We start from the raw sequence: 15,220 nt of genomic DNA, 5'->3' as shown, positions 1-15,220 counted from the left end.
GTTATAGACACTTGAAACAATACATGAACTTGACTGAACAATTTTCAGAAAGGGGGAGGGGAAAATGGCAAAATACACAATGAAAAATCAGCATTAAAGGGATGGTATAGTTATTTGTACAAATGGGGATTCAGTTTTCAACATTTAAAGAGATGATTGGAAGCCAATTATATGAATTACTTAAGAGCATAAAATCCTAAGACTATAGGAATTCAAAGTTTATGTGATGGAGATCCAATCTGAAATGGTTGTGATATATAAATAGAAAAAAAAAGTAAAATGATTTTTTTTTTTTAATTGCAAGTGATACACAAATTGTCCTCATTCAGTTTTCAGTAGTAGCCATTTAGTACTTCATGGGTATACATACTGAGGTGTGACTCGAATCAATGACCTGACTGCTAGACAGACATCATATATCTACTCGATCACTGGGGTTCCACGCAGCAGGTATTGCTTATTTATCAAACTTAATATTTCTTGTGTCAAGTTATTTTTTATTGAAACTAAATGGCAAACTGCCCTTCATCAATGGAAGTAAACACTCAATCTTTCAGTAGTAACTATCCTGATAAAAATAGGGCATACATACTCAGGTTGGTCATAAAAAATATAGAATATGATTGAAAGTGATTATGATGGTAAATATCTGGGGAATATTGCACCCATGTCAATCTGGATCAGTATTTGAGTAATATCAAGGGATTCCACCTCAATAATTATGGGCAAGTCCAAGATAAGGTCCCCTCAGAAGGCAAAATTTCATCTTTGCTCAATATTGACATGTTTGGTATCATTTTGAAGCTTATGAGTTGAAGTTTTGATTTCCATGGAGGAAAAAATTATATTACGTAAATTTATGCAAATTTCAACGGCTTCATTTGCATAAATGTGAAACACAGCGTTACGTATGGGACATTTATAAAAATTCATATTAATTCAAAGGAAAGCAAATGATATTTGATTAATATGTGGACATAAGAAGTTCATCAAATAGTTTAACTTGGTAAGAAAACTTAGGGATTATGCAAATGATTATGCAAATTTATAGCTCGTGTCCTATCATGAGATGTCCCATACGTAACAAATTGAGGTCATTTTTTTAGGTTTTTTTCTGAAATTGCTAAGGTTATATTAATGCCCTTTTGGAAAGTTCTAATTTATTGTTTAGAGAAATTAAATACCACAGAAAAAAGAAAAAACAGTAAAAGGAATATTTTTTATAAGGCATTGAAATAATGTTACGTGTGGGACAAATGCGTTACGTATGGGACATCCTCATACATAATGCATGTGAATGCATGTAGCTAGCTGGGAAGGTCTCTCAGTACACAAATGGTCAATCATCCTGAAGAAAGCATCCCAACATTGTCGCTACTTTTTGAGTTATAGACACTTTAAACAATACATGTACTTGACTGAACAATTTTCAGAAAGGGGGAGGGGAAAATGGCAAAATACACAATGAAAAAACAGCATTAAAGGGATGGTATAGTTTTTTGTAGAAATGGGGATTCAGTTTTCAACATTTAATGAGATGATTGGAAGCCAATTATATGAATTACTAAAGAGCATACAATCCTAAGACTAGAGGAATTCAAAGTTTAGTGATGGAGATCCAATTTGAAATGGTTGTGATATAAATATTTAAAAAGAATATGAAGTAAAATGATTTTTTTTTTATTGCAAGTGATACACAAATTGTCCTTATTCAGGTTTCAATAATAGCCACGACAAAATTCATGGGTATACATACTGAGGTGTGACTCGCGTCAATGACCTGACTGCTAGACAGACATCATATATCTACTCGATCACAGGGGTTCCACGCAGCAGGTATTGCTTATTCATAAAAATTAATATTTCTTGTGTCAAGTTGTTTTTTATTGAAACGAAATGGCAAACTGCCCTTCATCAATGGAAGTAAACACTTTAAACTATTCAATTTTTCAGTAGTAACTATCCTGATAAAAATAGGGCATACCCCATACTCAGGTTGGTCATGAAAATATAGAATATGATTAAATATGATTATGATGGTAAATATTTGGGGAATATTGTTCCCTTGTCAATCTGGATCAGTATTTGAGTAGTTTCAACTGATTCCATTTCAATAATTATGCAAAAATTTATTTATGGGTATTTTGCAAAATTATTTTGCAAAATACCCATAAATGTGTCTCTCCACACACTAAACGAATGGGGGACAAAGGGCATGCATACTCAGGTTGGTCATAAAAATATAAAAATATGATTGAATATGATTAGGATGGTGAATATTTGGGAATATTGTTTCCTTGACAATCTGGATCAGTATTTGAGTAGTTTCAACTGATTTTACTTCAATAATCATGCAAAATACCCATAAACATGGTTCTTCACACACTAAATGAATGGGGGACAAACTGTCCCATACGTAACACGTCATGTCTGTCTTTAATTAGAACCTGTAAGTAGAGCTTTTTGCCTAATGACATGAAACTTACCAGTGATAATCTTGAGTGTTGTGACTTTCATCACAGTGAGTTACAAGTTGTAGAATGATATACTTTCAGAGAGTTTTGAGGTTGAAAAAAATGTTCAAAGAAACAAAATTTTTCTGGTCCCATACTTGTAACAGCACATATTTTCTCTTCTAGAATATAATTGTCAAGGTCATTTTTCTCAATTTTTTACATGATTATACTTCTCCTAGATATCAATCACCATGATGAAGTTCAATATGATCAAAGGCCATTAACACTATTTTTCAGGTCATAAAAGTCTCTGAATGTCCCATACGTAACATGCGCATTATCTTGGACTTGCCCACAAATGTTGTAGAGAATTTATTCAGCTTTCAGATGATGTGATTTTTTCGTCAGTAGCATTAGTACTTTTCATTTTATGAACAAAAGTGTGTGGCAAGTACAACCTACATTTTACACACTTCGCACAATTTCTGATTTTATGAATGAAATGTTGGCATGAAAGTAGATAAAGCATGCTAACATCTAGTCAGGATGAAGTGATTATACGACTTTTACTTGTAGTTTAGATTATTCTTGTCCTATAATATTGCCATGTATGGTAAGAATAAGATAATCTAACTCTAAGGGTAAAAATTGTCACTGAAAATATTCAGTCTTCAGAGTGTCCATTCCTGTCGCATAAAATTTATGCTAGACTCCTTTGCACTCTCCTCATTGAATAGAATTGAACCATCACTGTCGTCATTTGCTTTCTAATAAACCTACATTGAACATAAGTTTCATAAAGTAACGGTTTATTAGATAATAATGATCGACAGTCAAACATACCTCAGCTTCAAAAGCTTCGAGACCGAGACTGTGCAGCTTCGGGTAGGAGGCTACTGTACCCTTATTGCTCCTAGCACCCTGCCCCGCTAGCCCCGGCTAACTAGAGACCCATTGCACCGCTGTTAGTGCTGAGTAAACAGCTACAGAACTGCTGCACTGAATCAGTGAATGTGCAGTGTTCATTTATTCTACAGTTCATTTATGAGGCCGATATCACTAAAACCATACCCCTTCACAGAATTCAAAGGATGTTGAAATCCATATCCTGAATGTTTTCACTTCATATTTTACTATATTGACTTAGATAAAATGGATGAAAATTGACCTATGTGTACGATCTTTTCATCACACACGGCGATCTTATTACAGTCCCACATATACAGATTCGTGTAAGTTCTCCACACAAGAAACCTATAAAATAGCAAAACTGTACATTGCAGTCTGAATGCAAATAAACATGGGCGGGGCCACCACAATTTTTTTTTTTTTACTTTGAAAAGGCTTTCCTGATTGGTTGAAGGTGGGGAAGCTTTTTCCACACTGGATATCGTTTCCTTACACTGTCAGCCAATCACAAATGAGTTTATAAAGTGGTAGTGTCATATAGACTCCTAGCCTTTGAAGTAATCTGTCAATCAAAATAGGGCCGATTTAATTGGCCCCAGCATTTACTAGTACATTGTACATGGCAGGTTTTGGGCCGATTTACGCCCGTGACACACATACGGTTAAAAAGCCACGGCGTCTGGCTGGTTGAGCTACGAGTACTGTGTATATTACGAGTAAAACCGCACCAGCGACCCCAACCCGTACCGAGTAGGTACAACCATGGAGCTAGGTAGCTAGGTAGCTCCATGGTACAACCATGGAGCTACTAACCTCTCTGTTAGTAGCTCCATGGTACAACAGCGCGTTCAACACCGTGTTCACGGAATCCCCTCCTCCAAAATGGGCTAGAGTTCTGTGTTTGAAGCTCCTTGGTACCCCCTGCTAAAATTGGGGGGTGGGGGGGCCCTCTCTGGCCGGGACAGACAGATTTCCCCCTAACTTTAGATCTAACAATCTACAAAATCCTGTGTGTGTATAAGGTTACGTACCAGCAGTTGTTCCTCACATACACGCACGTACACCGGCAGGCGGCAGCAGCAGTCAGCAGTCGACGAAGTCGGTCTGGGCAGTCACCTCCCTGGTCTGGGCGATGGGCTCCGCTCAAAGAAAGCGTTCTGTGGCTCCGCTACATACGCTCTCCGTCCCCTTTTCCTTGGTGCGACATAAAACCAAGAGAGGGCGCATATTTTCTGATTGCGATAATCGTGAGACGCTCCTGTCCTGGGGACCGTTTCATGAAACTTTTTGTCAGTGATTGAATACACTGACAACTGTTAAAAGCTACAGAAATCCTTGCGTCTTACTATTCAATTTAAAAGAATTGCTAATAATGCGTCGTTCTTTCTCCCCCAGTCTTCTTATTTGAACAACAGATTTAGAAACTTGCTCTCCCACTTTGATATTTATATTTCTTTTGTATTTACTTAAATACCGAGTGGACGCCTATTTGTCCCGTCGGTGACATATATATATATATATATATATATATATATATATTTTTTTTTTTTTTTGGGGGGGGGGGGTCTGGTTATCTTTGATAGAGTTGCTTTACCAAAATACAACTTCTATGACACATAATTCCTCATACATCTATTGGAATATTGATCAAAAGTCATGTGACATATTTATGAAAATCACGTAGGCCTATTTGATCGGATAAAGTGGGATTGACCCTTTTACGCATGTCATTCTGTTATCCTCGGAGAAACCGATCTAAAATAAAGTCTGTAATCTGCACAAGCTTAATGTCAAATGAAACAATTTGTGTGTGTACCTCATCAGCGGCCATGTCGTCATTCCCTATGTTTCGTGAAAAGACTTCTCGCTCAGAAGACACACAGAATTGATTACATGTAATATACTTCTCTTGTATAAATTATACATATCAATTACTTTTTGTATAAGAGTCTTTGGTATTTCCGAGATTTTATGTAAAGACTTTTATAATATGATGACTTCATGAAATCATGGAATGGACAGCTTGTCGCTCATCATATAAAGAAAGCATGTAACATAATGCAGAATGATGAAGTGGCGGCCGAAGTATTAGTGCACAGCCTAAGGCTAAACTTTAGAACAAAACTCCCTATTTTGGTGCACAATGCCTAGTCAGGGAGGTGAGAGGTAACACTCATCTCCCTGGCCTAGTACAGTAATGTGTAGTGGAGGTATACCACACACTACCAGTGGGAGTGCGATCAGTTGGTATTCTCATTAACTAGTAAAACTGTCTGATTGAATGCGAGTCTTGAATATTCATGACCACTCTGGCTAAACTCTTGACCCTGCTCGATCCGGCAAAAGTTTTTTACTGGACTCTTTTTTCTTGGGTATTGCAGTTCTCGGCGTATCACATCCTTGGGTGTCAAGCCCTCATACAGCTTGACGGCGTACACGATCACCGCTACGAGTAAAAAGAGTCAGCTAGACTACAGTCGATGTGACCAGTAGTCGGAGTCAGTCTGCGTTTTTCTCCAAGGTGCGAGGCGCAGCGCAGGTGAACGATAGTATACTAATGATGCACAGGATAGAGTGCGTAAGGCTTGTCATTTAGGAGCTTTAGATTTTGACGCGCGGACGTTTGAGATGACGAGTGCGTTGGACGTTCTCCTCTCCCCAGCGTCGAGTAGAAAAGTAGCTTTAGATTACGCTGGGAGTGGGACGCAACCAAAGAGATTTTTCTCCTCACTGCGGAAAATCTCTTTGGACGCAACATATAAAAAATCAAATCGCGCCCCCATATGACCAGTGCTTGAAGTAGCTCTCTACGTTGTAACCTGTGCGGACGTAAAAATAGCCCAGTACGCGTAGTGAAAAACTCAGTCAACGCAAGCTAAAAATAGATAGACTTGACGCGCGCTTTTGCACACGCTGAGAACATGTTTTTTTTTTTGCTCTGAACGTCCGCGCGTGTAAAATCTACAGCTCCCTATTATTTCATAAACGAGAGACGGTATTGACCGATTCTGTGACGCGCTACGTGTATTATCGGCATGGGCAGCGCCATTACTGCGGTGTCCCAGCTGACCCCCCTCCCACTTACCCACCCCTCTCCCTACATTATGAAAAACTGATGCACTGTTGTTTTAGCCAATAAAAATAGGTGTCTCGTATCGAGTGCGCGAATGCTTGCTTAGTGCGCGATGAACATGTTGCCCGTGGGGTGGGGGAGAGGAGAGGGGGTCGGCTGGGACACCGCAATTTGAGCTAGTGGCTGCGCCCGTGCCACAAATTGTCTGCTGCCCTCGATGAACCCGAATCGGTCTATACGCTGCAGGAAAATCGAACAAGCTCGATTCCCACTATGCTATACTATTCGCAGCTATTCGGTACTTTTTGAATAGTGCCCTCCTTTGTGAACCGGTGTTAGGAAATCCTATTACTGGTATTCGATTCAAGCTACAGGTATTCGCGTGCCCTCGGAAACGAGCACCGAATACCCGAATAGTATACTTTTATGTGGCCTAAGTGACGGTGCGGCGCACTCGAGAGTAATCCTGTGCATTATTTGTTTTATAAAATGGGTCTATGAGCTATTTTTCACTTACCTTAAAGCCAGTCTGCACTAACCATTATTTTGATGCCAGAACTTTTTTTGTAGAGAGCGCCATCTATCAAACTTTCCGGTGCGCCGGGTCACATCCACAGAACTCTAGTTCTGTGGTTTTGGTTACATCGTTATTTTATACTGTGGCTGATCGCCGCCTGCCGGTCAGCGCACCGATCTCACAGCAGCTGTGCACAGAGCCGAGAGAACATACACAAGCAGTGCATAATATGGTGGGGTACCGAGAGCTCAGCCCGGCCCGCCCGGTGCGGCCTCGATCTTTCGGCCGATCGCGAGGGAACGGGTTACTTGTCGCGAGAGAGATCCACGACAATCCACTCACTCAGCCCAATGACCTACTCCCTATACACCAGCGCAGCTCGCATCTCCTCCCACTGGATCCAGCATTTACCAAGTCGTACAGTGCACTCCCGTTATAACGAAATGCTCGGGACCGGCAGTTTTCTTTCGTTATAACAAAATGTCGTTATAACCAAACAAATACAATATATAACGAAAACAAGGAAACCACGTATATATAACATTCTGTTTGCTGAATACTCATTCATACACCTGAAAGCTCTGTGAAATGTGATGGGATAACTACATAATTGTATATCACAATTTAATAAAAGCAAGTTCCCCTCAGAAACTGTGCGTGACACAAAGAGCAAACACACAGTGGTGTGAAGCGTTCACCCATGCAGAGACGCTACTAAATGCTTGTTCCGCTTGGTATTTTCGAAAAGCAATTCGCATTTCATTATAACGGAGCACATTTCTTTTGTTTTTCTTTGTCTGTGGCGCTCGGAAAAGACTTCGTTATAACGGAAATTTTGCTAACCGTGTTCGTTACAAGCGAATTTTTTACCATCCAGACTTTAATGGTAATAATTTTGGGACTAGAAGATTTACTTCGTTATCACGAAATTTCGTTATATCCGTGTTCCTTATAACGGGAGTTCTCTGTATCCGCGACATAATCACAGATTGAAGTTCGACACAACGATCAGAATAAACGATCTGAGTGTTGAAGACAGTGTTTGAAAGCACCGAACAGATCGCGAAGTGATAAGTGACAACGTATGGTACGTATACCATGGTACATAGATGTACTATGGTATGTGGCATATACGTATGCACTGGATTGCTAATGCTGGATCGAAGCGAGCCGCTGCGCTGCTAGGCCATCCTCTATGTTTACGGGAACCTGGTGATCTGTGTGTTAAGTCTATGGGGATATCAGAATTCAGTATGTAACGGGTTAATTGCTGCACGCCGCTCGGCATTATGGGAGAAATGCTGGGCACCACAGAGAAAAATGACACTTATGATGGCGCTAGACATGTTTCTTTCCAGTGCAGACCCACTTTAAATATGAATAAAAAAGTTCAAAAGTCAAACGTCAACAAAATTCGAGCTAGTGAAGTGAAGTGAAGACTAAACTTGTAGAACATTGGAAATACTAAACACCATCTCATGTACAAGTTCCGATATATACATACACGTGTAATATGTCATTGGCAGGGATGGTACAGTATGGGTGGAGATGAGAATTGGGCTTTTAACTTTCTGCGAGATACAGAGAAAACACTTATGATATAGCACAGAGCATACCATTTATAAAAGAAGAATTAAAAGTTTATTTAATGAAAATCAGGTTTAGAATGACTGAAACATCCAAAAACAAAGTAAAACAAAGCGATCGTAATAAAGTGTGGGTCCCACACTTTATTAAAATTGCTCTGTTTTGGATATCTCAGCCATTTCACAACCAATTTCCATCACACAAAATGTTGAATTCCTTACAGAATGACATGCTCTGTCATATTTCCATACTTGCCAACTCTACCGCATTTGGCGGTAGACTACCGCTTTTGAATGATTTCATTACTATAATTTAATAGCATTCAAGCTAGCGCTGCCCGCATACAGTAGGCATCCTGGATTCTACCGCTTTCTCAAATGAAAATGTTGGCAAGTATGTATTTCATAAGAGGTTTCTCATTACCTCACCAAAATATGTTAGAAACCTAAGAGGGCAATTCCACGATAAAGTGGACATGACCATCAAATTTTCAAAATAGTCAAATCTCATTCATTTTGGTATCAAATGAAAGCTTAAGGACTGAATTTTTCATATTTGACCATCTTGTTAAAAAATTACATCATTAACTTTGCTAAATATGTGCATAAAATCAGCATAATTAAATTTGACATAATTATCTGAAAAATATAATGAAGTTAAATGAATGTAGCATGAGAAAATGAAAAAGGAGGTAAAAACTTTGCCTTTGTTTTCAGAGTTTAAGGGTTGAACGTCATTACCAAATCATCAAAGTGCAAGATTTTCTATGTGTTAAGCTTCAGCGAACATCGCAAATACGATCATCAATAATGTCACGGTGTTACAGTAAAAACTTATGTTTTTAGTATTGTTTGAAAATTACAGACACAAAAGGGTTTATTTTGATAGCCCAAATCATGACCACATGTAGCTACCATATACAAGTACTAAAGTGATGGTAACTCATTTTGTTTATTAATTAAAGCTGATTAAAATGTGTCACGGTGTTACAGTAACTGTAACACCGTGACTATAACACTGTGACTTGCATTGTAATAACACAGGACACATACCGGATTACACATGATAAGTAACTGTTGAAGTGACCATCTGATTTCTCTGTCACATTTACTCAAAAGATAGAGGTTTTTCAAGGATTGTTCATAACAGATGGGTCAAGCTATATCCACAAAGATTATCACTTGTACTTGTTGCCAGCATCGTGCACTTTTAACCCTTTCTGTGCCAAAAATCGAGAACTGTGTTTACAATGCAATGGGGTTTGATATATGCCAATCAACACTCAGAGCACATGGTGGGTTAAAATGGAAGCAGTCCACTCACAGTGTGCCACCTACCAGATTCATAACTATCCAGAGCAAACATGTCTGAAGGTTTTGAACTTTTAATTACGGTAAAGACAACAGTTTCAGTTGAGTTAATACCCTTTGTCTAATATTTTTATCATAATTGACCATTTCATCACATGGTTTGACTCTTATTTTGTAGACTCAGATGTGTTCCTAACATGATAAACAGTCTGAAATCTTGCAGCAGCTTCCCTGGTATCTTAAAGAATTACTTAAAGGACATACTGAAGCTAGATTGATGTGTCCACCAAAAGTTAATCTCACTAGAATACTACTTTCCTGTGCATGGTGCTGAGCACAATCTTACAAGTTTCACCATTAAAAGAGCCACACTCACTAGGATTTATGTGTATGAATGAGAATTTGCATTGTAATCATTTTTATGTACATGTTCATTTTCCAGTACATCTTTGAAAAAGAATAATAACAAGGAAAAGTAGAAATTACGCGGTGCGTAAAATATGTTACGGAAGGAGTAGCATTTTGTAGGCAATGTACAATATAGGTCAAAAATCAAGGTCAAAGGTCAAAGAAGTCAAAGGTCAAAATTCTGTGTAGAAGTTTTGAAGCCCTCACCTAGTGCCATCATATAAAGCAAATGGAATCAAAATCGGGTTAGAAATGGCGAAGGAGTAGCATTTTGAAGCAAAATGTACAATATAGGTCAAAGGTCAAGGTCAAAGGTCACAACTGAAATTCTGTATAGAAGTTTCAAAGCTCCCATGTAGTGCTATCATATAAAGCAAACAGAATCAAAATCGGGTTAGAAATGGCGAAGGAGTAGCATTTTGAACATTTTGATCACACACGGACGCACGGACAGACGGACACACGGACACACGGACACACAGACACACACACGTACGGAGCCCGTTTCATAGTCCCCTGCTCGAACTCGTTCGGCGGGGACAATTATGGTACATTTTGTACCACACAAATTGCTTGAATGATTCTTTTTATTGCTACTGAAATTGCTCAGTGGGTTCACCTGGCTTTGTGACCAAAGGTATTAAAATCAAAGTTTCAAATGTGTATGTCATCTTTAAGTATACAAATTGGACTTTCAAAGAGTAGTTGTAAACCCTAAAAGTTCACTCAGAAATATATAACAAGCTTTCAATGATGATAGAGTGAATTATGTCTCAAAACATAAAGTATATTTTACTGAAAGAGCAGTGTTCCTGACTGTAACGTGTACAAACGTATATGACATGTCACGGCGTTACAGTGCAAAGTTTTTCTTTACTTTGTTGTTTTTTGTCCCCGCCGAACGAGTTCGAGCAGGGGACTATGAAACGGGCTCCGTACGTGTGTGTGTCTGTGTGTCCGTGTGTCCGTGTGTCCGTCTGTCCGTGCGTCCGTGTGTGATCAAAATGTTCAAAATGCTACTCCTTCGCCATTTCTAACCCGATTTTGATTCTGTTTGCTTTATATGATAGCACTACATGGGAGCTTTGAAACTTCTATACAGAATTTCAGTTGTGACCTTTGACCTTGACCTTTGACCTATATTGTACATTTTGCTTCAAAATGCTACTCCTTCGCCATTTCTAACCCGATTTTGATTCCGTTTGCTTTATATGATGGCACTAGGTGAGGGCTTCAAAACTTCTACACAGAATTTTGACCTTTGATTTCTTTGACCTTTGACCTTGATTTTTGACCTGTATTGTACATTTTGCTACCAAATGCTACTCCTTCGCCATTTCTAACCCGATTTCGATTCCGTTTGCTTTATGTGATGGCACTAGGTGAGGGCTTCAAAACTTCTACACAGAATTTTGACCTTTGACTTCTTTGACCTTTGACCTTGATTTTTGACCTATATTTTACATTTTGCTACAAAATGCTACTCCTTCGCCATTTGTTACCCGATTTCAATTCCGTTTGCTTTAAGTGATGGCACTAAGTGAGGGCTTCAAAATTTCTACACAGAATTTTGACCTTTGACTTCTTTGACCTTTGACCTTGATTTTTGACCTGTATTGTACATTTTGCTACAAAATGCTATTCCTTCACCATTTCTAACCCGATTTCGATTCCATTCTTTATGTGATGGCACTAGGTGAGGGCTTCAAAACTTCTACACAGAATTTTGACCTTTGACTTCTTTGACCTTTGACCTTGATTTTTGACCTATATTGTACATTGGCTACAAAATGCTACTCCTTCGCCATTTCTAACCCGATTTCGATTCCGTTTGCTTTATGTGATGGCACTAGGTGAGGGCTTCAAAACTTCTACACAGAATTTTGACCTTTGACTTCTTTGACCTTTGACCTTGATTTTTTTGACCTATATTGTACATTGGCTACAAAATGCTACTCCTTCGCCATTTCTAACCCGATTTCGATTCCGTTTGCTTTATGTGATGGCACTAGGTGAGGGCTTCAAAACTTCTACACAGAATTTTGACCTTTGACTTCTTTGACCTTTGACCTTGATTTTTGACCTATATTTTACATTTTGCTACAAAATGCTACTCCTTCGCCATTTGTTACCCGATTTCAATTCCGTTTGCTTTAAGTGATGGCACTAAGTGAGGGCTTCAAAATTTCTACACAGAATTTTGACCTTTGACTTCTTTGACCTTTGACCTTGATTTTTGACCTGTATTGTACATTTTGCTACAAAATGCTACTCCTTCGCCATTTCTAACCCGATTTCGATTCCGTTTGCTTTATGTGATGGCACTAGGTGAGGGCTTCAAAACTTCTACATAGAATTTTGACCCTTGACTTCTTTCACCTTTGACCTTGATCTTTTTACCTATATTGTACATTTTGCTACTAAATGCTACTTCCGGCGGGGACATATTTTACGCACCGCGTAATTTCTACTTTTCCTTGTGTTAATCTGTTATGATTTCAATAATTTTCTGTTTTATCTGGAAGTGTTAAGCTGTGATGTCAAACATTCATCATGAATCATCATTTCATTCTACCTAATGGAGAAACACTATGAGCTGAAAGTAAGACAACAGGATTCTCCATAGGTTTTCTACACACATTTCAGAGGTCACGGTGTTACAGTCACGGTGTTACGGTGCACTTATATAAAATCTATGTCATAGTTTTCCTGTCAATTGATTCTGTAATCAAATTTTACTTCATTATTGTCATTGAGTCTCTAGTGCATCCAATGAACACATCCACTTATCAAAATGTTCATTAACTTCACAGAGTTTTGTCAGTAAACAAAGTGCACAAAAACCCATGTCCATTTTGCGTCACGGTGTTACAGTGGTAATCAATCTTGCATAACTCATTTACCACAGCAGTTTTTCTTCCTTTCTTTTGTTTTCAAAATTGCTTATGATGATATGCATAGATACACAATAAAATTTTTTTCTCAAGTGTTACATTTTGATTATTATTTACATTTGATGAGTGAAATTATACTCAAAAGTGTCACGGTGTTATCGTGGAATTGCCCAAAATTAGGTCTCAACCAAAATTGTACGATCCCTTTTGTTGTGGAAATGCACCTCACAGTTAATTGTGGAAATGGAAGTGAGGTGTACGTGTATGAACACGAGGCGAGTTCTGTCTATGGAGACACTCCGATATGGCAATAGTGATACTCATACTCGTGAACCTGGGGGGTGTTTCATCAACGTTTGTAGGCGCTGATAACTGTCGGTGCTGACCAATTTCAGCAAAATCCTTGGTTTTGATTGGCTGAGATGCTCTGGTCACTGACTGTTACTATGGTGATCCAAGTTGTCAGCGCCGACAAATGTTGATGAAACACCCCCCACATTGTCTGTTTGACTCTTGAGTCTGTCTGAGAACTCTGAATAGTACCTGGGTAATTGACATTTCCTCTGACTCTGTTCCATGATCACGATGATTATGTTCTTCACCTGCAACAGTAGATCTAACACCGACATCAGAAAGATCATGTCTTTGAAGTTGTACGCTCTTCTTGGACTGTGCTGGTGTTCCTGATGATGTGCAACAGAGTTTTTTTGACAAGTGACTGCTCATTTCTCTCTTCCGTTCTACACCGAATTCGCTGTAATGCTTCAGAGAATTTGCACTGCGATGACCACCGACGGCTATGTCACGCGACTCAAACGCAGCGCTGTCTAGTGAGGTGATGCGTCTTGCTCTTACTAGTCTTACACAATAGTTTGTGTATATTTTACTGCAGCCTGCCGATGCAGAAATTTGTTTCATTTTCTTGGAAATGGTATTAACGCCAATAGGACAGTTATCATACCATGGTACATCTTCAAGTGCAGGTACTTTACTTTTCGGTTTCTGCCATAGGAAAGGGCAGTTGTCATTAAGTTTGGATACATAAGTCAGGTAAGACTTCAGAGGGCATTTTTCACTTGTCGGAACCTCAAACATCAATCCCGTACCCGTGGATGATTCATCCACATTTTCACGACGATATTTGGTTAAAGTAGAGTCTCTCTTTGTCAAGTAACGACATCCATTCTCGTCGGTGTGAACAGAAAAATCTGAAGGCTTCATTAAACGAACGCAGTCTCGCCCGCGGTAGCAGAAGTGCATCATTAAATCAACGAACACCTTGTTTTGTAACCCCGCAGGTGTATTACAATTCAGGTCCTCACAATTCTGAATTTTTTCCATGTCACCAGGTGAAATCGCTTCTTTGTGTTTAACCTTTGCCTTCCCCTCTCTCTTGAGCTTTAGAAGAACTGCCTTGAAAACTCTATTGCTTTTTGGAAAGGTGCTTTTGTCACAAATGTCAAAACCTTGTTCGTTTAGATAGTGACGCTGTACTGCATACCTGATTGTCTGAATACTCCGTTTGCTGTACAATGTACCGTCCTCCCTTCTTGCCCCAGCGTAAAATTTTGACAGTAACTGATCCAAATTTTCACGGGAAATATCCATCAATGAAGTATTGGCAAATTTCACAAAGGCCTCAAATCTTTGCCATCCGAATTTCAGAGATCGCTTCGTGCTCGTCGACTGAGTTCCAGAGATTAATTCATCCAATTCCTCGTCATTCAACAGTTCAAACCGCGCCGGCAGCGCATCCGAGCTGGAGGCAGCCATTTTTTCGTTCATTTTCAATGAATATGGCAATCGATATCGCGATACCTATGCAGTGGCGATCGGTCTATCCTCTCCAACCCTTTTTCCTTCACAATTTTTGTGAACTTTGGTGTTTCTATCCATAGTTCTCTGTTCTTGTGGCCGTTTTTTGTATTAATGCTGTTAGAAAACAAGAGAAACTCTCGCCATCTTTAGGGGTTTTAGTAAAACCTCAAGCTATGATCGGATCGGATCATCGGATCGGAAAATTTGCCGATAAATCGGTATCGGATCGGAAATCGGCAAAATGATCC

The 15,220-nt window shown here is 39.0% G+C and overlaps 1 protein-coding gene across 1 annotated transcript in view; it reads right to left on the bottom strand.

Moving 5' to 3' along the window:
• The window catches only part of LOC139739160 (uncharacterized), a 31,540-nt gene extending 17,123 nt beyond the window's left edge, over window positions 1-14,417 (bottom strand). Inside the window, exon 1 of the mRNA XM_071649774.1 lies at window positions 13,698-14,417. Within this exon, the coding sequence (XP_071505875.1) occupies window positions 13,698-14,417 (720 nt within the window). The remainder of the gene's footprint in view (window positions 1-13,697) is intronic.
• Window positions 14,418-15,220: the final 803 nt, after the last annotated feature.

Source organism: Diadema antillarum, unplaced genomic scaffold (assembly GCF_040938485.1).
Source record: "Diadema antillarum isolate AM-2024a unplaced genomic scaffold, OU_Dant_1.0 seq00000785_RagTag, whole genome shotgun sequence".
Taxonomy (NCBI): Eukaryota; Metazoa; Echinodermata; class Echinoidea; order Diadematoida; family Diadematidae; genus Diadema; species Diadema antillarum.
This window is presented reverse-complemented; position numbering and strand designations above follow the sequence as displayed.